Source organism: Trachemys scripta, chromosome 9 (genome assembly GCF_013100865.1).
Source record: "Trachemys scripta elegans isolate TJP31775 chromosome 9, CAS_Tse_1.0, whole genome shotgun sequence".
Taxonomy (NCBI): Eukaryota; Metazoa; Chordata; order Testudines; family Emydidae; genus Trachemys; species Trachemys scripta.
Genome location: NC_048306.1, coordinates 39,079,800 through 39,105,445, shown reverse-complemented (window position 1 = coordinate 39,105,445; position 25,646 = coordinate 39,079,800). Strand labels below are relative to the sequence as shown.

At 50.5% G+C, this 25,646-nt stretch overlaps 1 protein-coding gene across 4 annotated transcripts in view; it reads left to right on the top strand.

The window, feature by feature from the left end:
- The window catches only part of FRMPD3 (FERM and PDZ domain containing 3), a 146,186-nt gene that overhangs the window by 83,958 nt on the left and 36,582 nt on the right, over window positions 1-25,646 (top strand). For 3 of the 4 annotated variants that reach the window (XM_034781383.1, XM_034781380.1, XM_034781384.1), the window contains 8 exons: window positions 7,311-7,465; window positions 8,794-8,896; window positions 10,398-10,443; window positions 14,885-14,989; window positions 17,395-17,502; window positions 18,416-18,547; window positions 20,181-20,300; window positions 20,918-21,054. In XM_034781383.1, the coding sequence (XP_034637274.1) occupies window positions 7,318-7,465; window positions 8,794-8,896; window positions 10,398-10,443; window positions 14,885-14,989; window positions 17,395-17,502; window positions 18,416-18,547; window positions 20,181-20,300; window positions 20,918-21,054 (899 nt within the window). In that variant the 5' untranslated portion in view covers window positions 7,311-7,317. Of the gene's footprint in view, window positions 1-6,930; window positions 7,196-7,310; window positions 7,466-8,793; window positions 8,897-10,397; window positions 10,444-14,884; window positions 14,990-17,394; window positions 17,503-18,415; window positions 18,548-20,180; window positions 20,301-20,917; window positions 21,055-25,646 lie in introns of those variants that run through there. The other variant, XM_034781382.1, reaches the window with a different exon arrangement.

Below are 25,646 nucleotides of genomic sequence, written 5' to 3'. Positions count from 1 at the left end.
GAAGGGGAAAAAAATTCAAAATCTAACCCAAAAGTTTCAGAAAACATTGTGACTGACCTGAACCACATTTTGTGGAGGGGGGGATTTTTGGTTCATGAGCATTTTTGAAGTTTTCAACTTTTCATCCCAATTTGGGTCAGGAAAATTTTCTGAAATCCTGACAATTTTCACAGGACGTGAAAAATGTTTTCTACCCAGCTCTGGTAAAATGCTCCAAATGGTGATCATTCACATGCAGTTTGCACTGCTGCAAAAGACTGCACAAGGTGCAGGGCAAAGAAGAACCAGACTCCCAATCTTGTCGAGTCAGTAAGAATGGGGCTGGGGAACACCAGTGATATCAGTGTGTGCAGCTGGGCAGGAATATATTTTTGCTTGGCTGGCTATCCGGTGGCTCAGGGATGTGTGCGTTCCAGACACAGTTCTTTGTTTGTCCTCATTCATACAGCACCGTGTGATGATGAGACCCAGTATGGCGGCCACCAGTACTGCTGAGCTCCCCTTCCTACTTGGATCTGCTTTAACCACCAATAAAGAGGATTACCCAATCTCATGCTTCAGAACATCAGCTGATCACTTGCAGGGGTCAGGAAGGAATTTTCTTCAAACACCATAGTACCATTACCTAGGTACATTATAGTAGCATTTCATAGAGTTCCCTCAGGTGCTCAGACACCACAGTTATTGGTACAGAATAAGAACCAGATTAGAAGAGATTATTCCTCCAAATATCAGGTATTAGTCACAACTGGGGGCAGGATACTGAGGGTCATGCTGGGCACTGGGGAAGTGCTGGTTCTGTACACGAGCTCTCCCTGCAATACCAGAGCAGTTGGATATTTCTGCTAATTGATAATCACTAAAATAGTTAATAATGGTGTTGTCTACAATGTCATCAGTAGGCTTCAGAATAAACACCCCATTGTACTGAATAGGGACATGTCAAGCTGCTGTTACAGTTTGCTTGCCCACACACTCCAATAGCAATGTAGTGAGTTACACTCAGCTTTCCTTTACAACCATAAGGGACAGAAGATATTTTTGGTTTTAAATGTAAGCTTAAATTTGGCAGATGCTGAAAGGGTCCCCAGAGAAGTACAGATGCAGCCAGAGAGTCATTAACCACTCGCTCTGCCCTCTGCCTGGGTTTGATGGAACAATGATCTGATTTAGTAGAGCAAATCCTCTGTGTTCCTATGGGATACAGGTGGGGAAACCTCTGGTTTCTCCTTGTTTCATTCAGGCCTGTGTCCTGGAGTAGGATGTTCCTGCTCTCTCCCTGCTGCCTTTTGTGATGCTGTGCTGAGGCTAAAGCCGATTAGCCAGGATGATTTTGCACTACTGCTGCCTCTCATCCCAAAGCAATGGAATACTGTCATACTGTGCCTGTTTACCTTACAGAGGACTCAGATAAGAGGGGACATGATAAAAGTATATCAACTAATGTTTGGTAGAGAGAAGGGAGATTGAGGACTTCTCTTCCCCCGTCTCCTAGAACAAGGGGGACAGGCAATGCAATTGAAAGGTGGCCACTTCATAACTGAAAAAGGAACTACTTTTTCCACACAATTAGCCTGTGGAACTCACTGCTACAAGATATCATTGAGCCCAGGAGCCTAGCAGCTTTCAAAAAAAACCTGGGCATTTATAGGGAGAACAAAACTATAGGAAGTATTTAAACAAATAAACATGAGTTTTAGAAGGGATATAAACCCTCCTGTTTCAGGGCATAAGCCAGCCTCTGTTGAGGGGTCAGTAGAACACTCTTCCTTGGGTAGGTCTGGGCTGTCCTCTCTTGGGGCTGGTCTACACTAGGGGGGGATCGATCCAAGATACGCAACTTCAGCTACGCAAATAGCGTAGCTGAAGTCGAAGTATCTTGGATCGAATTACCTGGGGTCCAGACGGCACGGGATCGATGGCCGCGGCTCCCCCATCGACTGCACTACTGCCGCTCGCTCTGGTGTAGTTCCGGAGTCGACGGTGAGCGCGTTCGGGGATCGATATATTGCGTCTTAACGAGACACGATATATCGATCCTGGATAAATCGATTGCTACCCGCCGATGTGGCAGGTAGTGAAGATATACCCTTGGAGATAGGATACTGGTCTAGGTGGCCTATTGGTCCCATCCAGTCTGGCAGTGCCTGTCCCTACTGTCTTCTCCTACATTAGTGTTGAAGGATTGCTAGCAGGGGGCCAATTTGACATGGAGGTTCTGGCAGACCCTGCTCCCCTGCTGATGAGATGTTACTGCTTTTCCAGAACTACTGGAATAAGTCATGCTGATCCCTTATTATTAATTACACTTGTAGTGTGTCTGTTGCATCAAAGTCTTATCAGAGGAGAGGCAGCTTAAGGCGCTGGGAAAGGCGTTTGATTGTTAATATCCAGCATTGCGTGCGTTTTATTCCCTTCTTCCATTTCATGGTGGCTGACTGTCTGCATTACAGCTGAAATTAGGCCTTTTTTTAACAAAATTGGGTCCTTTAATCTGAGTGCTGCTAACTTGTTGAGCTGATGGTTTGCTGCCTGAGAAGTGAAGGCAGTCTAAGACCAGCCCATCTGAGCACCATACAGTCCGAGGCCCCAGTCCAGAGCTCACCTCTGGACCAGGGATAGTGGTACTTGGTCTGCGGTGGGAGCTCTGAATGAAAGGGGTGAGCCCAGAGCTCTCAGGGAGCTGTGGCTCTGTTCCCAGCAGAAAGGAGGCTCTGAAGATGGCTCATAATAAGAATGATGATTAATAGGGGGTCTGCCTGTCTCTTAAGGCCCTTCGTTCAGGGGTCTCCTGTGCAGAGATTAACCCTCGCAGCGTGCTGGTGGGGGGGGAGGGGGGTGTCAGATTTATTCCCATTATACAGGTGGGGAACCTGAGGCCCAGTGAGCAACCTGAGGTCCCACAGGATGTCTGTGCAGAGCCAGGCAGAGTCCCCAGATGTCCTCCCTCCTGGTTGGAGAGCCATGAGAACACGCTCCCTCTGGAATGGCAAGGAGGTACAGGAACAATCCTTGTCTAAGCCATGCTGCAGCCTGGAGTCATTCCCTGCTTAGGGATAGTTGTGCTACAGGACAAGTTTTCCCTGCCTAGTGGCCTGGTGCAGGGGTGCTGAGTTCCAGCAGGCCCAGAGGCCAGCGGGTATTGGAGCAGGGAGGAAGCTAGGGAAACACCTAGGAGAGGGAGTCAGGTTGTCATGGAGAGCCAGCTATTGGACTGGCTTTGAAACCAGCTGTCACCCCCAGCGATGGTAAAATGCTGAGAAGCTGCTGAGCCAGTCCTTCCACACAGGTGATGCCAGCCAGTCCCTGTCCCCTGTGAACCTCCTGAAAGCCCATCCCCAGAGCTGAGGCTGGCGCTGGACTGGGCGCCCCAGCCAGGCGATTAGCAGCCTTGGATTTACAGCGTCGGGGATTAGCATCTTAATAGACTTTACTGCAGCTCGCATCTGCTGATAAAGGACCAATGTGGTTCTAGCAGGGAGGGGGGATTCCAACATTCATTCCAACGTTTGTGGCAGGGACTGAGGTGTATTTTATCAGCACCACAGCTGTGCAAATCCCAGCTCGACTGCCAAAGCAAAATAGAGGAGTTTTCTCATTATATTCCACCAGGCTAGTGAAAGTAAAGGTGCCCCTGTGCCTTTCCCTGCCATTACGTCAAACAGCAGCCTCGGAGGAGCAGCGCACGGGGATAATGCACAAGGGGATGGTCCTGTGCTCAAAGCACAGTACTGGCAGCAAGGACTCCTGGGTCCTGTTGCTGGCTCTTCCATTGATTTGCTGTGTGAGCTAGTCACTCAATCTCTCTGTGCCTCGATTTCCTTATCTGCAAAATGGGGACCTCACAGGCTAAACTCAGCCGTGGTCCTGAAGGGCTTTGGTATCTGGGGTTATATATTGCTGCCCAGCTGAGCAGTGTATCTGTCAGTCTCAGATGGCAGATAGCTAGAGTGGGATTCATATGGTGGAGTGTAGAGTTGTCCGGGAGGGAGGGCGGGTAAGGTGAAGAGGGCTCAGGCTAGAGAAGCTTTCAGATGTGCTGGCTAGGCTGGTAGATACAGTCATCCCCCTTCCCCCCTCCCCCCCCCCCCCGCCCCTCGACAGCAGGAGTTTCTGTTGAGTCAGGATGAGCAGGAGCTGCTGTGATGCTTTCAGTCAGCATTTCACCTTCCCACGTTTGCTTTTGATATTGTTTTGTTTTTAAAATTGCTTGATTCTGTTTTAAATGCTCATGAGAGTAGCAAAGCTGATAACAAGCTACTGTAGAACCAGGCACAGAGCTACCATAGAGGCAGCGGCTGTGCCAGCGTCCCCTCCACAGCTCTGTCCCTGTACTGCAAATCTGACCTGCAGCCCCTTCTGCTACTCTGTCCCACACCTGAGCCCTCCCACAGCTCTGCCAATGCCCCTCAGGTCTGACCTGCAGCCCCCTGCTATTCCAGTCCTTGAACTCCACAGCTCTGCCAATGCCCCTCAGGTCTGACCTGCTGTATCCCTACCGTTCACCTGAGGGATGAAAAGCTCATGATTTGAAGCAATAATACCACCCCGCAGCCCAGCCATGCCCACCCCTTTCCCCCTGCCTGGCATGTTCCATACTGCTGCAAACCAGCTCAGCTGCTAGGCGCATGAAAGCATGGCAGACCCGGTTTGTGGAGTGACAGCTGGCTCATGCCAACGACCCAGCAGTTCCAGCCATATATTCAGCCCCTACGTAGCCCACCCTCTTTGGAATAACTGCACGTGAACAGTGGGTGTGCTGACTCCTGGGCTTTTTTCCCAATAAAATCGGGGTGTGCTTCTTCGAGCAGCAGTTAGATATGGACACTCTTTTATATGAGAGCCATATTCAACCCTCATGACCTCAGGGTAATTACAGCTCCAGTGAATTTGGCTTATTAAGTCCAATCAGTGCTCTAGGGGTGAGTAATGGCGCTCTCCTCCCTTCCCTTCTCCCTCGTCCCCTGGCCTTTTTTTTCATTTTTTCTTTCTTTCCCTCCTTCTAAGGCATCAGAACTCCGCTGGGAAGGTGAGAGAACTGATAGCAAAGTTGCAGAACACCCTCCATTCTCTCTCCCTCGGCCTGATGCTCTGCCTAGGAGAGTGCTGAGCTCACATGCACATACTCACAATGGCTCCATTTGCAGGGAAGGCCATGACCCATCCTCTGCTCAACAGTTTTCTTTATATGTTCTTATTTTTATCATTTATGTCACTGCGTACAACCAAACACATTTGACACATTATTATGCAATGGTGAAGTTAAACCATGAGTTCTTAGCCTGGGGGTTACGACTGGGGTAAACAGATATCAGGGAGTTGCAACCACCCGCCCTTCCCAAATTGCAAAATAGGAGGGGCATCCCAGCTGGATGAGAGGTGGGACTGAAGGTGCAGTGAGCCCTGGAATGGTTTGAAATCAATCAATGGAAAAGGTTAAAAATCACTGATGTGGAGAATAGCAACAGATTGCAATGGCGGCACCTATGCAGCATTATTACTACGAACATAGTATCATAGACATAACATAGCAGCTAATTCACGTACACTTGGATTTGCTATATACCGAGGTATCCACAGATATGGGCTGTTTCTAAAAGACCTACTAGCTCCCATCAGGGCAGAGGCTTTTGGCCAAAGGGCTGGGGGTCAGAGCTTTCCCAGCAAGGGGCAGCCAGCTGGTCAACATGCTACTACTGAAGATCAGAATGAGCCGGAGTGGAGTCATTGTCTCATTCAGGGGATCTTAACTTAATCACGGAGCTGCAGCGTAGCTCAGCAGCATTGCTCGTGGAAGAGAACTACCGAGATGAATCCCGTCTGAGGAGGCAGCTTCAAATGAATAGCTCAGTTCTGGTTTCAGCCATGCTGTGCTGTCACCCTTAATTTTGTATCTGGTGTCAAAATATCACAGTGCTGGGGGCCACTGGAAATGCAGATGGATTGGAGTCGATAGAGGATGTATCACATGCTAACTGCCGAGAGAGAACAATTGACTTGTAGCCAAATGGCCAGGAAGATTCTAGCAGAATAAATAGTCTGGACAGTAACACTCAACCAACAGCACTGAAAAAACATTCACTTTCAGTCACTTGGAAATGATTTACCAAGGGTCGTGGTGGATTCTCCATCACTGACAATTATTAAATCAAGACTGGATGTTTTTCTAGAGCTGCTCTGGGAATTATTTTGGGGCTGTTCTCTGGCCTGTGTTATACAGGAGGTCAGACTAGATGGTCACAGTGGCCCCTTCTGGCCTTGGAATCAAGGAATCAGTGAAACTCGTTCATCATTTTATTCTTCTGGTTGCAACCATGTGCAGTTTCATCTGTCTCTGGTACAATTGTGCACCAAAGCCACCTTTTCATAGCAAGATACTCTAGCAATCAAGGCACCAATGAGATTGTTATCCTTTGCATTAGTGGGTCTGGGAAGAATATAGGTGTCATCACGTATTTGTTTTCTATCGTGGCATTCACTACAGGGGGTAGGGCATTGAAAATGTGGCAGTTAGAAGGTGCAAACCGTAGGGGATTAGGTCATGACATAAAATGGGACAGATGATGCAGAAATCAGCACCCCAGATCACATGGTGTGCAAAGGTCTGACTCCAGTGAGGTTAAGCTGGAAGAAGGGTGATGTGACTATCAAACCCCCTTACATCGCAGATCCATTCCTTGTGCGTCTCTGAGTCCATGCTGCTGACTGTGCTGACAAAGACAAGCATTGGGTCCCAGGAGCCCTGCAGAGCCTGTACAGCTCTGAGAGTTGGGGCTGGATGCCTCAGGCATCATCAACCAAATTGTCAGCTTAATTCCAGCAGCAGAATCCTAATTTCTGATGGTGATGTAGGAGGCAGGCAGAACGGGGCTGGCTGTTCAGATCCCGGGGAGGGTTGGCAGCAATTGCAATTGGGGGGCGGGGGGGGCACAAAATGTTTGGACACAAACTCAGCAAAGCTGAGTGGGAAGCCAAGGAGACACTGCACTTCCAGCAGGCCTTCCCAGATTCAGATCCCATCCTTGATCCCCCTTGCTTCCTGGCTTGGGGCACCTAAGACGTGACGCACACTCCCTCAGGAGGGAAGGCACGGGCCCCGTGCGGTTGAACTACATCTGAGCTGCACTCCTGAAAGCAGCATGGCTCCTCTCCCGAGCGGAACGAGGCTGGTGGAGAATGAGCCTGGTTGAGGGAGGTCAGTATAACGACTTGGTGCCCTGTGGCCTTTCAGCGCCCAGCCCCCTGCCCTGTGTTGTCGCCAGGTTGTGTTCGGGGTACAGCTTTGTTATACACCCTGTCTCCCTCTCCAGTCATGTGATGCAGGAGGAGAGCTGTGATGATATGGAATGTGGTCAGCTGCCTTCAGACACTCTCCGACAGGTGAAAATCCAGCGTGACCCCCTCTACGGCTTTGGTTTTGTGGCCGGCAGCGAGAGGCCAGTGGTGGTGCGCTCGGTAACAGCAGGTACGTGCTTGGCTCACAGCCGCCTTGGGGAGAGGGGCTGTCCTGAGTGGAGCAGATCAGACAAGTGGGAAGCAAGGAACAGGCAAAGGAATGGGAGCTGCTTGGCTGGGATGATACTGCCATCCTGCCTGGGGTATGGGCGCTGCAGGCTGGGAGCTGGGGCTGGAGGAAGGCAGACGCTGGAGTGCAGGGTGGGATGGGCTGAGAGTTGTAGTTCTCTTGCCGGTAGCTGACAATGGGGTAGAGGCTGGGGGGAATTGACTGTTAAAGGCAGGGGCCTTCAGACACACAGTCTGCAACTGACAGGACGGTGTCTGAGAGATCTTGGAAGTACAGCAACCATGCCCACTCCGTGCCCTGCACCCCAGAGTGCCTTGCCCATGGTGGAGAGGGGGCAGTGGGAAGAAGGGGGCCTCGTGCTGCCCGTCAGCAGCCACAGGGTCCGCGGCAGCCAGGACCTGTGTGAGCCAGCCCCAGCCCATGCTGGCCAACAGGGTGATCGAGACGCTTTGAGCTGAGTGAGGAGGAGTGATGGAGAGCATCAACTGAGGGGAAAGAGCAAAACCCAGGAGGGCAGTACAAGAGGAAGCAGAGCACAGACAGGTGGCAGAGCAGCTGGGGACACGGGGGGCACACAACATGCCACTTATAAGTGGGCACCAGCAGCGCCATGGTTACCTGCCCGTTAGCCAGACCCAGGGGAGTTTTCACCGCCAGGGCACCTTCCAAAAGAATCTCTGCTGCTGAGTCAGGAGCTGCAGGCACGGCAAGTCCCCTGCCATGCCCTGCAGAAGCCTCTGGGCAGGCTGCCATGGCGTGAAGCACGGCTGCTGCCATTGCGAAGGGTTCTGGGGCATGCTGGCGAAGGAAGATGGCTACAGTAGAGCCACAAGCAGGAACACTGGATGGGTTCCACCGAGCGGGTTGGTGGAGGAAGAGAGCCAAATCCCTTCTTTCAGGGGTACCAGTAGACATGTAGCCAGTTCCTCCGGCTGGGTTTCAGCCCAGCCTGTGACCGGGCCCCTGGCCTTCCCAGCCCAGTTCTTTGAGAAGCTGGAACTAGCCCCTCTACGTGGCACCGGTATCTCATTGAACAACAGGAACAGGCCACATAGGAGGGTTATTAGACGAGCCACTGCCATTCATCCCAGTGGGAGCTGTGTGCAGGCCAGCCGAGCTGAGAACAGAGCCCTGTCACTGAGGCCTGCTCCCTTCGTTCTGGGCAGCACAGAGCCCCATTCCCCTGCTCGCTCGCTCCCCCCCAACTGAAACGGCACGCTCCCTACTGCAGGCAGGGGCTCTAACATCTACTCTCCTCTCAATGGCAGGAGGCCCCTCTGAGGATAAACTCTTGGCAGGAGACCAGATTGTGGCCATAAATGATGAGGATGTGAGTGAAGCCCCCAGAGAGAGATTCATTGACCTGGTCAGGTAACAGACTTCTCTTCCATCTCATCCTGGGTGCAGGGGAAAGGGTGGACAGAAAGGGGTGTTAGCACTTACATCTCTCAGAAGGCTGGAGGGGGTGATCCCAGAACCACTAACCAAGAGACCTGATAACTGGCAGAATCTGGACACCGCTGCAATGGAATTTGCATGGCTGCAGCCTCAGCAGCCACTTTCAGGTACTGCAGTGGTCAAATTGGCCCTGCTGGAGTCAGCACTGGCTCAGCACTGCTGTGAGGAAGCGCACCCTGCCAGAGACTGAGTTAGCACAGGCAGGGCAGTACTGTGGGGAAGCTCACCCCACTGAAGGCTGGCACTGACAGGAAGTTTGATTAACCTTCACCCACACCACACGCTCGTCCACTTAAGTCATTACCCTTTCTGACACCCACCCGGCTCTGAGGGCTATGGAGCCGCGGGAGTTTTATATAGGTCAGAACACAAGTGAGACTCAGTCCCCGCTGTGCACGAAGCTCATCCAGGGACCCCTCTCAGCGGTGGCCTGAAACCTGGAATGGGTCCCTGCTTGCTCTCTGGAGAAGACCATGACTGGAATCTGAAAGGCAGAGAGCTTTAGGAGAGATGTGATTCACACTGGTGTGAGGGAGGGGAACTTGGCCCTTTCACCCTATCCCATTTCCTCACCAGCGTGCCTATCCTCTTAGCTCTGGTGTCACAGCTGGGAAAGGACCCAGGTGCTAAGAGAAGGATCTTTATTTCAGCACTCCCTCTCTGGTTCGGGGAATCCCCAGCAATCCTCACTCCTTTGAGCCCTGCCCAAGCCCAGGAGCCACACCTCAGACAATTATCCACCTGGGCTGTGTTCAGGGCCGGCGCTTCCATTTAGGTGACGTAGGCGGTTGCCTAGGGCTCCAGGATTTGGGGGGGCAGCATTTTGCCGCCCTCAGCAGCAATTTGGCGGCGGGGTGGTCCTTCCACGCTCTGGGTCTTCAGCGGCAATTATGCGGCTGGTCCTTCACTTGCTCCGGGACCCGCCCCCGAAGTGCCCCGAAGACCAGGAGCGCGGAAGGACCCCCCCGCCGCAGAATTGTCGACGACGACCGGGAGCGCGGAAGGACCCCCGCCTAGGGCGCCAAAAACCCTGGCGCCGCTCCTGGCTGTGTGTGATTCAGAGCAAGTCATGCTGGGCTCTGGAATAGCTGTGATTCTCTAGTTAACACAGTCTATTCAATAATATCTCTATAGCAGAGTAAGAAACTACAAAGATCCAAACATCCCCAGCTGGCAGAGATGTTTGCAGCAGCTGTATGAGGCGCTGCCAGCACACTTATTACCTGGCGCATGAAGCTGCTCTAGGAGACCGAGACGATCTGAGCCGCTGGCTGAGGAGAGAGTTTGCTGTCTGATCTCTCAACTAGGCTCTTCCAAGTGGTGTTTTCATCCCATCGTTTCCATATGTGTCCTGTGTCATGGGGCTGAGAGCAAACCTGTCCAGTAACCTTCCCTCCTGTCCTTTCTCTTGTAGGAGTTCCAAGGACTTCATCATCCTCACTGTGCTGCAGACTCACCAGGTGAGCTCCGGGAGCCCCATGCTCTTGTAACACAGGACTCCAGCTCTGACAGGGCAGACACAGTATGCTGCAGGGCAGGGGAGGTCTGAAATCCAGGCCTATGCAGATGGCCATTGAACTAGGACGTGACCTAGAGAACATATGGCTGCTCCGTCTAGGTCACACTGATGCTTGCGAGAGAGACGCACAGTTTGGGGGGAGCCAGTGAGCGCACAGGGTAAGAGCACTAGAGTTTCCCCTTTGGAGACTTGATTCTATGTTCCGTGACGGCCCCAGATGAACATGCTCAGCCTCGTTCTCAATGAACATTTGTCCAAATCCCAGAAGTTCATCGTCCAGTCTGATCAGAGCAGCAGGATGTCCATGATAGAGACCCAGAAGAGGATACTAAGGGGCACTGCCAGCCAGAATGAATTGGCTGAGCGTGGGGAGCCCAGGACTAGCACAGCGGGGGCAGGTGCTGCAGGTCAGGATTGAGGGGCATTGGCTGGGCTGTAGGGGCCCAGGACTGGCACAGCGGGGGCAGGTGCTGCAGGTCAGGATTGAGGAGCATTGGCTGGGCTGTAGGGGCCCAGGACTGGCACAGCGGGGGTGGGCTCTGCAGGTCAGGGTTGAGGGGCATTTCATAACCCTCTGAGGAAGCTTATCCAACCCTGCTCACCCTCACCATTCCTGGCTTTCAGCTCTGATATTACTTCTTCCGTACTCACTGGAATTTATTACAGTTGGATAAAATAATCCAGGAATATTCTCCAGGCTCCAACAGCCCATCTGAGGGAGAGGATCTCTCGAGCTCTCTCTCCCTCTCCCATCTCCTGTGGCTAGTAAGGCCGTGAAACGCTCTGTCCATGAGAAGGAATAATAAAAATAAAGAAGTCCCTGGGACGACTGCACTCCCCAGAGTTCCTGGTGTGTATTACAGAGCCACCAGTGATGCCAGAGGGAAGATATTTTACTCTTTAGCCTCTGGTGAGATCTAACAGCAAATCCCAGCTTGGTGGTTCCTTTGCCAGGGTGACCGTGCTGTATTTTCTTGTGTCTTGTCTGGACCACTCCTGTGCCTTAGTGATCCCTGGGTAGAGCAGGGGAAAGGGTCGTTCTTTTTAAATCATTCTCCAAGTGGCTGCTCTGACTGTCTGCCCTGAGTAGCTTGCAAGAGCACAGGAGGCACTTACATATTCCAGCACTGTATCTGAAGCCAAAACTCACTGCAGTTGGAAAGGATGGACCCATCCTACCGCCAGGCTACAGCTTCCTTGAATGGCATTTAGGAACGCTGAGCGTTGGGGAGCGCATAGCTACTGCAGGACCAGCCTCCACCAGCAGGAGTCATTGTAAGGGGATAGCATAGGAAGCCTGACTGGGGTGGAAGAAGGAGAGCCTCCTTCAGTGGAAGCCTGTGGGGAAAATGGTGCAGCAGTGCTGGACGTCTTCCTGGGGTTCAGCCATAAATGCACATCTGGCATGTTTGTGGTCAGGCCCAGGACCCCTGGTGGACTTGGCATGGTGACACCTGGTGGGAATCCCCTGGAGAAACAGAGCCACTGAGCTCCCCGATTCCTCTCACCTCATTTGAATGCCATGCTGCTGGAGACTCTGCCCAGCAGTGACAGGTGCTGGCACCGAGTGGTGAAGTTGCAGTGGAGCGCGAAGAGCCCGTGACTGTGGAACAGATTGAACTGTCATGCCACAAGCAATGAAGGCAGGATGTCATTTCAGCTTTCCCGAATCTTTTGATCTCGGTGAGAGAGAGACGTGCGAGAGCCCCTTCCATTCTCTCCTGCTTTCTTGCTCTCTTGGAAGGAGGGTGCTACTGCCCAATGCTGTTCCCTAAAGAATGGAGTGAACGCCGGCCTCTGACACAGCTTTTCTCCTTCCTCTGGAAAACAGCCTGGCAAGGCAGCGTATTAACTCGGGGCCAGCCGCCTTCAGACCGAAACCTCAGACACTCACAAGAACGGCTCGCACCCTGCAGCACACCTTGAGAGAAGTGCTGTGTGCTGGCGACATGTGCCAGTCTGAGAGCTCCAGAGACCCAAGTCCTCTCTCTAAAGTCCCAGGGCAGCACAGGCCCAGGGTGGATAAAAATCAATGATTTTTTTTTTAATTTAAAAATAGATTTTTTTTTAATTTAAATCGGATTTTTTTATTTTGTCATTTACATTATACTCACTTTTTCTTTTTAAAAATAAACCTGTTTAAAATGAAATCTGAATTTAACACAAACTATATTAAAAGCCTTCATTTATTATAATCTCTTAAAACATTTAAATAAAAAATAAATATGCTGAATCCATGAGCCTCTATCAAAAACTTTGAGTTGAAGGCTGATTTTCTATATAAAGAAAGAATCGGGAAACATCTAACTTTTGAGATCAAGCTTTATAAATATGGCACAATAGTAGCGTATTAAGGGCTTGGTTTGTTTAATAAAAATAAATTTTATATACTGTTTTTTGTGTTTAATTAAATTCTAGTTACTATTCTAATACAGCTTGAATCATGAGAAAAAATAGAGTAAATAAGCAATATACCAGGGGTGGGCAACATTTGGCATGCGGCTAGCCAGGGTAAGCACCCTGGCGAGCCGTGTGCCAAACGTTGCCGACGCCTGTAATATACCATATTCTATCAGGCTAAAAATGTATAATAAGAATCTGAAAATATTAAGCTAGATAATTGCTTAAATAAATGCGTATAGTTATAGTGTATCCTTCTAGGTAGCAAAAAGATGTACCATATCTAGTGTAAAGGCTCTATTTAGTTTTAAATCAACATGTTTTAATGATTATATCAACCAATGAGAATGCACATTTCTTTAGAAATAACAGAAGTGCAAATGGAAAAATTGATTTAAATTGATTATTTAAATTGAGGCTTTCACCTTGATTTAAATCGATCCAACCTGCGCAGGCCGTTGCAATGCAAATTTCTGTCCCCTACCCCTGACAGTATGACTCCAGACCAGGAGAGACCACCAGTAAAGGCAACAAAGATCGGTAGCACTCCAGGGTTCAGCCTGAGAGCTGTGCCAATAACTGATTTTTTTGGCTTCAGTGGCTGTTCCAAAAAATCAGGAAAAATTATTTTGGGTCAACCCAAAATGAAATTTTTTTTTCGAAATTTTCAGCAAACTGAAAAGTTGAAAAAAAAATTCGTTTGTGTCTAAACTAAGCATTTGATTTCATTTTTGAGCTATTTTTAAACATTTGGGTTTTTTTACAACATTGAAGTAAGTTTCTAAATGAAAAGTGATTAGAAACAAAAATTCGAAATATTGCAATTTTTTCTGAATTTTTTAGGGCTTTTTTTTTTTTTCCCCCTGAACGAAACAATTTGGCAAAATCACCACCATTTTGCGACATGTTTCAGTCAACCAAAATCTGCATTTTTTATGAAAAAAGGTTTTGGCAAACAGTGTTGCCGAGCTCTGGTCCATGGCCTGTGTGCTGAGCCTGTGAGGTTTTAGTGCCACAGTGATGCTTGTGAGGAGGCCACCTGACCACCAGGCACTGGAATGAGAGCACCAGACCATTTCTCGTGGCCATCACCGGACAATGCGATTCACTCACTAGCAGCCTGGACTGTATTTAGGAACCAGTGAATTAGAGGTGGAGAGCCACATCCGCAGCTGGTGTCAGTCAGTGCAGTCACACTGACTTCAACAGAACTTCCCTGATACTATGATCCAAAAGCTCCAACTCTCTTCCTCAGTCAGTCTCCTCTGCTGCCACCCAGTGCTTGCAGACTCATACGTTGCTTCTGCCAGTGCGCCTTTGTACCTCCCCTCCCCTCTCCACACAGGTTCCTGAGGGTTCTTGATCATCATCAGGCAGGTGGAAACTCAGTGGGTTGTGATGGTGACCCCAGCTTGGGGAGGTGGATGGGACATAGACACCCATCATATTGTTAGTGCCTCCAGCTGGTAGTGGGAGTGCACTGCAGGCATGGATCCATGACTGCTAACATGTACCAGGTGCTCCCATTCACTGTGCTGTGTGCCTCACCTTGCTACCACCAGTGCCATAGACATGTCACATAGAGGTGAGGTTTGTGTCGGATGGAGCAGCCCAAGACACGCTAGCTGGGCTTTGATTTAGGCAGCCATTTGCAGGTCCTTGTCCTCACTCCCCCACATGCTCAGGAAACTGAGGATGAAGTTTATGGCTGTTTCCCTCCATGTGGATTGTGCCCATCCCTGCCTCAGCACCATGCCTACTCTCCCATAGGACTGGAGTGGTGGCGCTCCCTAGGGGGCCTGTCTCTCCAGCAGGGCATGTGAAAACATGAAGAATTTCTGCATGTGTTCTGTTACCTAATGTTATCACAATGCTTCTCTTCTGCCTCTCTCTTGCACTGCCTCCAAGGAAAGTCTTTCTCTCCCCCTCCCCAAGCTCCAGTTTCAAGGACAGATGTTTAACACCCTGTGTTCTCTTTGCAGTCCCCAAAATCCGCTTTCATCAGTGCAGCCAAGAAGGCAAAACTGAGATCCAATCCAGTGAAGGTCCGATTTTCAGAACAGGTCACGGTTGGTGAGACAGATCCAGTAAGTGCTGCTCCTCCTTTGTCCACCATTGCACTGATGTGGGTATTTATGCTGTCAGTCTGCTCCTCTGAAAGATGGCTCTTCCTGGGCTGGTGCAGAAATTCCTGTGGGCCATTCCTGCCAGAGGGTTCTTGGGTGATGCCTGAGAGACCTCTGCTAATCAGCTTGTAAGTAATGGACTGTGGTCTGTCTAACTTCACTTATAGTGGACAAAGGATTGTGATGTGTGTTGTGACAGAGGGATTCGTGAGTACAGATAATAGGGCTGGCATGTGATCCACAGCACTCTGCAGGAATCTGATCTAGTTGTAAGGTCCACCTGTGTCCTAGATAGCTTCTGTGAAGGAGATGCAGCTGCTTTGTAGATCTCTGTAAACTGGAAGGATAGACCGATACGTACATCTCATGTGTACCCGTGGTTGATCAGGCCACAAGTGAAGGGGCAGGGTCTCTATCTCTCAGGGTAGTTTGGTCCATGCCAGAGTGTGGCCTTGGAACTGCCCTGTGGCAGAGCAAAGCAGGCTGGGAGGTGGCTCAGGGCTATGATTGCAAGGCTGTAGCTCACTCCACGGATTCCCATCCCCTGCACACGTGCATAGATTGACTGGTTTCACTTGCAGATGCGCCACGCCGGGAAGCAGGTAGTGACTCTCCCTTTTCGTGAATGTCAGGTTGTATTCATGTGTATGCAGTGCAGATTACGGCATGCTGCCCTCTGACAGGATCGCAGAGCACCTGACTATCACTCTGAGAGAAGCACTGAGTACATAGATTATTATTTAGCCATACCAGCAGCCTGTTCGCACCCGAAGGACCAGACAGCCCAAAGAGAGAGAGCACAGACACCAACATTCATGAGGAGGCCCACCAGGTTCAGGGCTAGCTGAGCTTCTCTTCCTTTAGTTGTAGTACTGATTGGTGACAGCATTATACAGACATGGCCTAATGTTTGTAAAGGGTCAATATTTGTTTAGTGGTAGGTAAGAGGGTGTTTTGGTTTTTTCCTGCTTGTTTATATATTAGAAATATCATTAGTGTTAAGCCTGACCTTGTCTGGAGAGCTCCTTGGAAGTCTCTGCCCTTATGTGGCGGAACAGCAGGTGTTTGAGATGTACCAGATCTTTCTTTCTAGGTGTTCATCAGGCATTTGAGTTAAACAGGTGTTAACAAAAAACAAGGAGATTTAAACAATCCATATCCCCATATTCAGGTTTCATTTCTTGAATATCTGCCAGTTCTCCAGTCATCCATAGAATCTCCAGGGGGAAAAAAAAAACAGATTGAAAAGATCTGATTTCTAATGTAAAGAGCATGCAACTTTTTTTAACCTTGCAAACCTCCTTCAGAAGGAATCAAAAAAGGGCACAAGCCCAATTTTCTTTCCCTTTACAGCTCATCCTAAAAACTTAAGTTGGTCCCAGGCCCGTTTAGTCCTATCAAGACCATACACTTTAAAAGTGTGCTGTGCTTGCGCAGAGAAGTCTAGCTCTGATAGGCTGAAGCACCCAAAAAGTTTGTCCTCTGAGCCAGTCAGACAGCAGAAGATCTGTTATGATATTTTCGTGACGAAATGCTCATCAAAACAATGTAACCCAGATCAGGCATTTGGTGTCAGAGAAACTGAATCCTTGGCTGAGAAGGTTTCCGTGAGATCAGTGTCTCTTGCTTCGACCAGGAGGGTGTTTTTCAGAACACTATGTGGGGGTTGCCAGTTGACTTTAATGAAGAGTTATATGGTTTAAACCCCAGTGCAAAGAGCTTTGAGACCGTGCCTGTGAATGGGGCCGTTTTGCCTGGGTATTTCTGAATAGCCATGAGAGACTGTAATCCTGCGATAATGTTTATCCCAGTGACATATCTTAATTGCAGAAAGATTTTGATAAGCAGCGCTAGTAAAAATAAATCTTAAAGTGCTTCTAGCAAATTCTATTTTTAAGCCAAATCAATTAAGTAATTATCTGATTCAAAAATTGCTTGCTAAATAAAATCATTCTTCGCTGTTCTGCCCGCATGGGGTGTGCAGTTCAACAGATGGGTTCCTGTACGGCTTGAGATGGATCAAGGGAGATTCAAGTATGTGAATCCACCAGACAGCTCTGAAATTCTCAGCCCTTGTGCTTTCAAAGAGCTCGACGCAGATGCTGTATTTTCACAGGAAATTTGCCTCTTCTTAGTGCATAATTCTGAAGGAGCAGAGGCTTCAGTAACCAGTATATCACTGACATTCTCTCTCTCTCTCTCTCTCTCTCTCTCTCTCATATTTCATGGGCCTCTCCCCTCATTCCCTCTCTTTCCCCCATCTCCTGTTCCTATACTCTTCCTTTCAACCCCCCCTTTCTTTGCTGCATTCCCTTCCTGTTTCACACCCATTGGTGGTCTGCCTTTCCCCTGGTCCTGTTTGCCAGGAGATGTTGAAGAAGGAAGCTCTCCTCCTCATCCCCAATGTATTGAAGGTTTTCCTGGAGAACGGGCAGATCAAGTCATTCACATTTGATGGCCGAACAACTGTCAAGGTGCGAGCCCTCCTCTGACCCCACGGGCCCTTCCTTGGCTTCTGTGTTTCCCTTATCACATTTGCTTGTTCTGTTTCCCAGTCTCCTGCGGCCTTGCACAAAGCATGTTGCTGTCTGTGCACTGTCCCCAGATAATAAATAGCATGTTTCCCTCCCTGGGTGCTATATTTTCCAGGTACAATATTCTGCTCTTCTGTGACCCTGTCTTCTCTCCCTCCCCCATTTCACCAGCCTCCACCTTTGTTTTGGGGTCCAGTGCTGAATCAGGCTGTCAGCATGCACTGTGCTACATACCCTGTTGTGCTACCCTCATGATCCCCACTCTGGCACTAGCTATAGCTCTTCAGAGTCGGGTCTGACATTCCTTGTACACAGCTGGCCTGGGGAGGGGGTACATTTGCAGCATGGTATGTGGATTATTATTAAGCCTGTTATGCCCATTAACAATAACAGGCTGTTCTCCTAATTCCCAGCGCAGCCTGATTGAAAACATCCCCTCTGTTATAACAGTACTGACCAGTCAGAGATTTACATCTGCCCATCTAATACCCTGCCTTCTGTCCTCCCACGGGTAGTGGAATGGCCCGAGGTCTCTTTTATAAAGACATGTCCCCTAATGCAATGAGGGATCGCTCCTTTACTGTTGCCATAAGGGAGGTTCCCTTAGTCTCCCTTTGAGCTAGGTGCAGAGTAATACATTGCTATTGCACAGGCCATGGTCTGTTTAGTTAGTAGTTCTCCGATAACACTCTCCCAGGGCCTATGGAAAGGAACACAGAGCTGGGCTGCATAACAACAGTGCCCTGTTATACCCGGAACAGCAGCTCTTGCACCTCCTGCAAACATGCATACAGATGTTACCTGCTGGGCCCATGTAACCCTGCCTGTGTCTCTCTCTGGGTTACATTGCCAGGACGTGATGGTGACGCTACAGGACCGCCTCTCCCTGAGATACATCGAGCATTTTGCCCTGGTCCTGGAGTATTCCAGCCCAGAGCAGAGCCACAAGTTCCTCCTCCTCCAGGACAAGCAGCCCCTGGCCCACGTAAGCTTCTAAGCTGCATGGCTAGACACCTGCCACCAGGCCAAGCATTGTACTTGTAGCAGGAGGTCTGGCTCCATGAGGGTGGGGAGGTTTCCACCTAGGAGGAAGGAGCTCAGGGCTAGGCTGAAGGTGTAAGATGGAATCAGTTTGGTGACATCAGTCACTGCTGGAAAGGGTCCCACAGGCTCAGTTCTGCATGGGGGAGTCAGTGCTCCGGGGAAGTCCTGATGGGGCTGCCCAGGGAGAGAAACAATCCGTGATCTATCTGTCATACACTCTCCCATGGCAACGCGGAGATTCTTTTGTCCCCAAGACTGGGAGGGTTGGGAGGCCAGTGTTAACTAACATCCCAGGCAGAGCATAGGAGAGCTAGGCAGCTGCCTTCACGTGTGGCCAGGAGATGAATCCAGGACTGCTGGTTATAGCTGCCAGGCATGGTTCCTTACAGTGTTAGACCTAAACGAATGATGTGCTTTAATCCTGCCCGGGAGGGATGAGCTTCTGCTGGGGCAAGAGGGGAATCCAGTCTGCAGGTCCATCCAGCCTGGGGTCCCGGGGGCTCACTGTCCCTGGGGTGAAGGGCATTCAGACTTGCAATCGTACTTTCTGATTAGCTGATGCAATGGAGACTCTTTTAGTGCCACATGGGGCAAGGAAGGGTTCCCACTGGCACTTCAGCAGGCTCTGGAACCAGTAAGACGGGGAAAGGGGCTGACTGAGTGGCCTGTGGATCTGCCCAGCTGCATAGGAGACTCAGGCTTGATACCTGGACTGGATGAGGTTGGGAAAGGTGTGGAAGGAAGCAGTGTCCTTAGCCCCGTGATAGGGAGAATGTGCCTCACGTTGTTCTGCAGCGCCCCCTCTGGCCAACTGAGGGGCAGTTCTGATGCCTTGCAAGGAGAGCCCAACCCATTTCTCCCTGGCAAAGGGCAGGGGCTTCCAGGACGGCTTTAGTAAGAGTAATAATAATGTACGTCTTTGGGCTGCTGTACAAACACTGGCTTCGTGTAACCGGGAATCCTCAGCATCCTTCTGGGACACTCCCACACGGGAGAAGATTAAAAGATGGCAAGCCACATTCCCAAAAGGCTTCCCATTTGGGCTCCAATTGTGCAGGCACAAATCTTCAATTGTAGACCTCTAACTGTCTGGTCTGTGGGTGCAGTCAGGTAGTGGGAGGTCTGAGTGTTCGTATGTGCATCTGTACCTGTCTAGTCGAATCTGATCTGATCTATGGGGTTGATATGACCTTGGTCTATAAGTGCCTGCAAAACTGGGCTTGTAATGCCTCTATAAGTCTGCCGGAGCCCCACAGCCTCTTGCAGGAATGGCCCTGAATCCTGTCAGCTCCTCTCAGTGAGGCTGCCTGACCTCCCTGGCAGAGATGGGCTGAGCTGTGAAGTTCCAATCCAGCTCTGAATTCCCCTAGAGTTTGGTGCATTGTGCCCTAGTGTACCAGTTTGGGCTGATCTCAATTTCCAGGGTGAGTACAATGGACAGGGAATGGTAGGGGAAGGGGGCTGTGAAATGCACGGGGTGCAGAGCTGGATAAAGGACTGCTCCCCACACTGCTGCCTTACAACAGTAACTCCTGCTTCTTGCCTCACCTGCTCTTGTTCATCCCCTGGGACAGGTGGTGCAGAGGACACATTATCAGGGGATGCGATGCCTCTTCCGTGTGAGCTTCTTCCCCAAAGACCCAGTGGAGCTGCTGCATCGAGACCCAGCAGCGTTTGAGTACCTGTACATCCAGGTAGGGGGAAGGACAGACAGAAGGTCAGGCCCGTGGCCAATAGAAATACAGCCTCATTGCTGTTCTCGGGTCACTTCAGTCCCAGCATTACCCAACGTGCTTTGCATTGCCCTGCTAGTGCCACTTAGAACTCCGGCAGTGAACTTCCTGCTGGCAGCGCCCTGCCAGTGCCACTCAGAACAGTGGCACTCTGAGCTTCGTGCCAGGGGTGCTCTGCCAGTGCCACTAAGAACACTGGCTCTGTGAGCTTCCTGTCGGCAGTGCCCTGCCAGTGCCACTAAGAACACTGGCTCTGTGAGCTTCCTTTCAGCAGTGCCCTACCAGAAGTAAATCTTTTCTGGGATGGCTCTAACATTGTGTTTCTCCCCTGCGTTTGATGGAGATGTCAGACACTGTGAAGGCTGGCAGATCAGCTGAGGTGGCAGATGGTAGAAGAAGAAGCCAACCAGTCCATTGCTGTCTGCAGAGCAGCCGGCCTGTGCCTGGCAGCTCGGTGCACTGCCTTCCCAAGGCAGAACTGTCTGGCAGCAACACTGGGATGCTCAGGTGTTGTGTTTGTGAAGTGGCCGAGGGGCCAGCTCCAGTTTGATTCTGAGCGGTCTCCTCTCTTACCCCAGAGCCGCAACGATGTGATCAGGGAGCGCTTTGGGATGGACCCCAAGCCAGAGACGCTGCTGAGTTTGGCTGCCCTCCATATCTACATCACCGTCTCCGCCACCCGGCCAGCCCAGAAGGTGTCCCTCAAAACTGTGGAGTGAGTCCTGATCTCCCAATTCCCCCTTCCCAGCCCTGCCCCCATTCCCCAGCCACGTATCGTTACCTGGCCAGGGCTCCTCCTTTGTCACTGGGGCTCTGCAGGTGAATGTTTCAGGATGAGGCGATGTAGGGTGCAGCTGGAATGCAGGTCAGAATCAGCTGATGGGAAGTGGGTTTGGCAGCAGGCCCAGCACAACGCTGTTGATAGGACACACAGAACATTTGCAAAGAGATGCCTGAAACCAGCAGGCTTTCATTACAAACACCAGACCCAGCACAGGCTGGTGGAGAAGTTTGCTGTGAACCTGGGGCCATTTCCTGATTTACACCTTGGCGTCCAAAGTAGGCAAACCTGATGGGGCTGTATAATTCCAGCATACAATTGTAGCGATGCTTTGCATTTCCCTGTCCTGGGTCATTTGAGGCTTCCAGATTATGTTTCAATCAATAATGAATTAACCTTCACAGTCCTGCCCCGCCCATCCTATGAGGGAGGGAGGTAGGTGTTATCCCCTTTTCACATATGGAGAAACTGAGGCATACAGGGGTTAAGGGAGCTGGCCAAGTGTCAGAGCCAGAAGTAGACCCAAGATCTCCTGAGTCCTGGTTCCCAGCTCTAACCATTAGAGAATCCTTCCTTGCTAGCTGAAACTGAGTGGTTCTGAATGTTGCTTTGAAATCAGGGTTGGTTCAACCCCCAAATGCAGCGGATGCAGCACTCCTTGAAGGGAGGCCAAAGAGACCATTCTCTTAGGCCTGGTCTACACTACGAATTTAGGTCGACTTTAGCAGCGTTAAATCGAATAAAGCCTGGACACGTCCACACGACGAAGCCCTTTCTTTCGACTTAAAGGGCCCTTTAAACTGGTTTCTTTACTCCACCTCCGACGAGGGGATTAATACTAAAATCGGCCTTTGCGGGTCGGATTTGGGGTAGTGTGGACGGAATTCGACGTTATTGGCCTCCGGGAGCTATCCCACAGTGCTTCATTGTGACCACTCTGGACAGCGCTCTCAACTCAGATGCACTGACCAGGTAGACAGGAAAAGCCCCACGAACTTTTGAATTTCATTTCCTGTTTGCCCAGCATGGAGAGCACAGGTGACCACGCAGAACTCATCAGCACAGGTAACCATGATGGAGTCCCAGGATCGCAAAAGACCTCCAGCATGGACCGAACGGGAGGTACGGGATCTGCTCGCCATATGGGGAGACGAATCAGTGCTAGCTGAACTCCATAGCAGTAAACGAAATGGCAGAATATTAGAAAAAGTCTCAAAGGCCATGAAGGACAGAGGCCATAACAGGGACGCACAGCAGTGCCGCGTGAAAATTAAGGAGCTAAGGCAAGCCTACCACAAAGCCAGAGAGGCAAAGGGAAGGGGGCAGAGCCACAAACATGCCGCTTCTACGTGGAGCTGCATGCCATTCTAGGGGGTGCAGCCACCACTACCTCAACCGTGTGCTTTGACTCCATCAATGGAGAATCACACAACAGGGAAGCGGGTTCGGGGTACGCGGAAGATGATGATGATGAAGACAATGAAGATAGCTCACAGCAAGGAAGTGGAGAAACTGGTTTCCCCAACAGCCAGGATATGTTTATCATCCTGGACCTGGAACCAGTAACCCCCGAACTCACCCAAGGCGTGCTCCCAGACCCTGAGGGCATACAAGGGACCTCTGGTGAGTGTACCTTTGTAAATATTACACATGGTTTAAAAGCAAGCGTGTTTAATGATTAATTTGCCCTGGCAATCACGGCCAGTACAGCTACTGGAAAAGTCTGTTAACGTGTATGGGGATGGAGTGGAAATCCTCCAGGGACATCTCCAGAAAGCTCTCCTTCATGTACTCCCAAAGCCTTTGCAAAAGGTTTCTGGGGAGGGCTGCCTTATCCTGTCCGCCATGGTAGGACACTTTACCATGCCAGGCCAGTAGGACGTAGTCTGGAATCATTGCATAACAAAGCATGGCAGCGTATGGTCCCTGTGTTGCTGGCATGCAGACAACATCCATTCCTTATCTCTCTTTGTTATCCTCAGGAGAGTGATATCATTCACAGTCACCTGGTTGAAATGGGGTGATTTTATTAAGGGGACATTCAGAGGTCCCTGTTCCTGCTCGGCTGAACAGAAATGTTCCCCGCTGTTAGCCACGTGGTGGGGGGGAGGGGTGAAGTGATCATCCCAGAGAATTGGGTGTGGGGGGGGTGGGGGGAGGGGATAGTTGGGTTTGTGCTGCATGTTAACCCGGAAACCGCAGCCCCTCCTTTTACATTGCAAACCCATTTTAAATGGCCAACCAAACGGGTCCTTGGTATGGGAAATGAGGGCGTGGCTGTTTGAAACCATTCCCACATGTTATGAAGGTTAAAAAAGCCAAAAGACTGTGGCTTACCATGGCTGCCTGCAAGCCGAATTCTGTTGCCTGGCACTGCCTGAGTGATCTCTCACACCAAACCGGCAGGCCCTCAATATAAGAGGAAAAATGCGACCTTGTAACGAAAGCACATGTGCTGTGTAATGTGAACAGCAAAATTTAACGTGAAAGAGTGTACCCATTGTTCTCTAAAATGTGTCTTTTTTAACCACCTCTCCCTTCTCCTCCACCAGCTGCAAATGTTTCTCCTTCACAGAGGCTAGTGAAGATTAGAAGAAGAAAACAGCGGACTCGGGATGATATGTTCTCGGAGCTCCAGATGTCCTCCCACGCTGACAGAGCACAGCAGAATGTGTGGAGGCAGTCAATATCAGAGTGCAAAAAAGCACAATATGAACGAGAGGAGAGGTGACGGGCTGAAGAGGATAGGTGGCGTCAGGTTGCTGACAGAAGGCAAGAGTCGATGCTCCGGCTGCTGGAGCATCAAACTGAAATGCTCCAGCGTATGGTTGAGTTGCAGGAAAGGCAGCAGGAGCAGAGACCGCCACTACAGCCCCTGTGTAACCAACAGCTCTCCTCCCCAAGTTCCATAGCCTCCTCACCCAGACGCCCAAGAACACGGTGGGGGGGGCCTCTGCCCACCCAGCCACTCCACCCCAGATGATTGCCCAAGCATCGGAAGGCTGGCCTTCAATAAGAGTTAAAGTTTTAAACTGCAGTGTGTCCTTGTCCTTCCCTCCTCCCCCACCCCACCCGGCGCTTCCCTCCTCCCCCACCCCTCCCGGGCTACCTTGGCAGTTATCCCTCTAGTTGTGTGATGAATTAATAAAGAATGCATGAATGTGAAGTAACAGTGATTTTATTGCCTCCCCAAGCGATGCTCGAAGTGGGAGGGGAGGGTGGTTAGCTTACAGGGAAGTAGAGTAAACCGGGGGTGGGAGGGTTCATCAAGGACAAACAAACAGAAGTTTCACACCGTAGCCTGGCCAGTCACAAAACTCGTTTTCAAAGCTTCTCTGATGCGCACCGCGCCCTGCTGTACTCTTCTAACCGCCCTGGTGTCTGGCTGTGCATAATCAGCGGCCAGGCGATATGCCTCAACCTCCCACCCCACCATAAATGTCTCCCCCTTACTCTCACAGATATTGTGGAGCGCACAGCAAGCAGCAATAACAATTGGAATATTGGCTTCGCTGAGGTTTATCTGAGTCAGTAAACTGCGCCAGCGCACTTTTAAACGTCCAAATGCACATTCCACCGCCATTTGGCACTTGCTCAGCCTATAGTTGAACAGGTCCTGACTCCTGTCCAGGCTGCCTGTGTACGGCTTCATGAGCCATGGCATTAAGGGGTAGGCTGGGTCCCCAAGGATAATGATAGGCATTTCAACATCCCCAACGGTTATTTTCTGGTCCAGGAAGAAAGTCCTTTCCTCCAGCTTTTGAAACAGACCAGAGTTCCTGAAGACGCGAGCATCATATACCTTTCCCAGCCATCCCATGTTGATATTGGTGAAACATCCCTTGTGATCCACCAGGGCTTGCAGCAGCATTGAAAAGTACCCCTTGCGATTTATGTACTCGGTGGCTTGGTGCTCCGGTGACAAGATAGGGATATGGGTTCCGTCTATCGTCCCACCACAGTTTGGGAATCCCATTGCAGCAAAGCCATCCACTATGACCTGCACGTTTCCCAGAGTCACTACCCTTGATATCAGCAGGTTTTTGATTGCATTGGCTATCACAGCAGCCCCCACAGTAGATTTGCCCACTCCAAATTGATTCCCAACTGACCGGTAGCTGTCTGGCATTGCAAGCTTCCACAGGGCTATCGCCACTCGCTTCTCAGCTGTGAGGGCAGCTCTCATCCTGGTATTCTGGTGCTTCAGGGCAGGGGAAAGCAAGTCACAAAGTTCCATGAAAGTGCCCTTACGCATGCGAAAGTTTCGCCGCCACTGGGAATCGTCCCACACCTGCAACACGATGCAGTCCCACCAGTCTGTGCTTGTTTCCTGGGCCTAGAATCGGCGTTCCACGCCATGAACCTCCCCCAGTAACACCATGATTTGCACATTGCTGGGGCCAGTACTTTGTGAGAGGTCTATGTCCATGTCAATTTCCTCATTACTCTCGTTGCTGCGATGCAAGCGCTGCAATCTCCTCCTTGCCTGGTTTTGCTTTGGCATGTTCTGGCTCTGCATATACTCC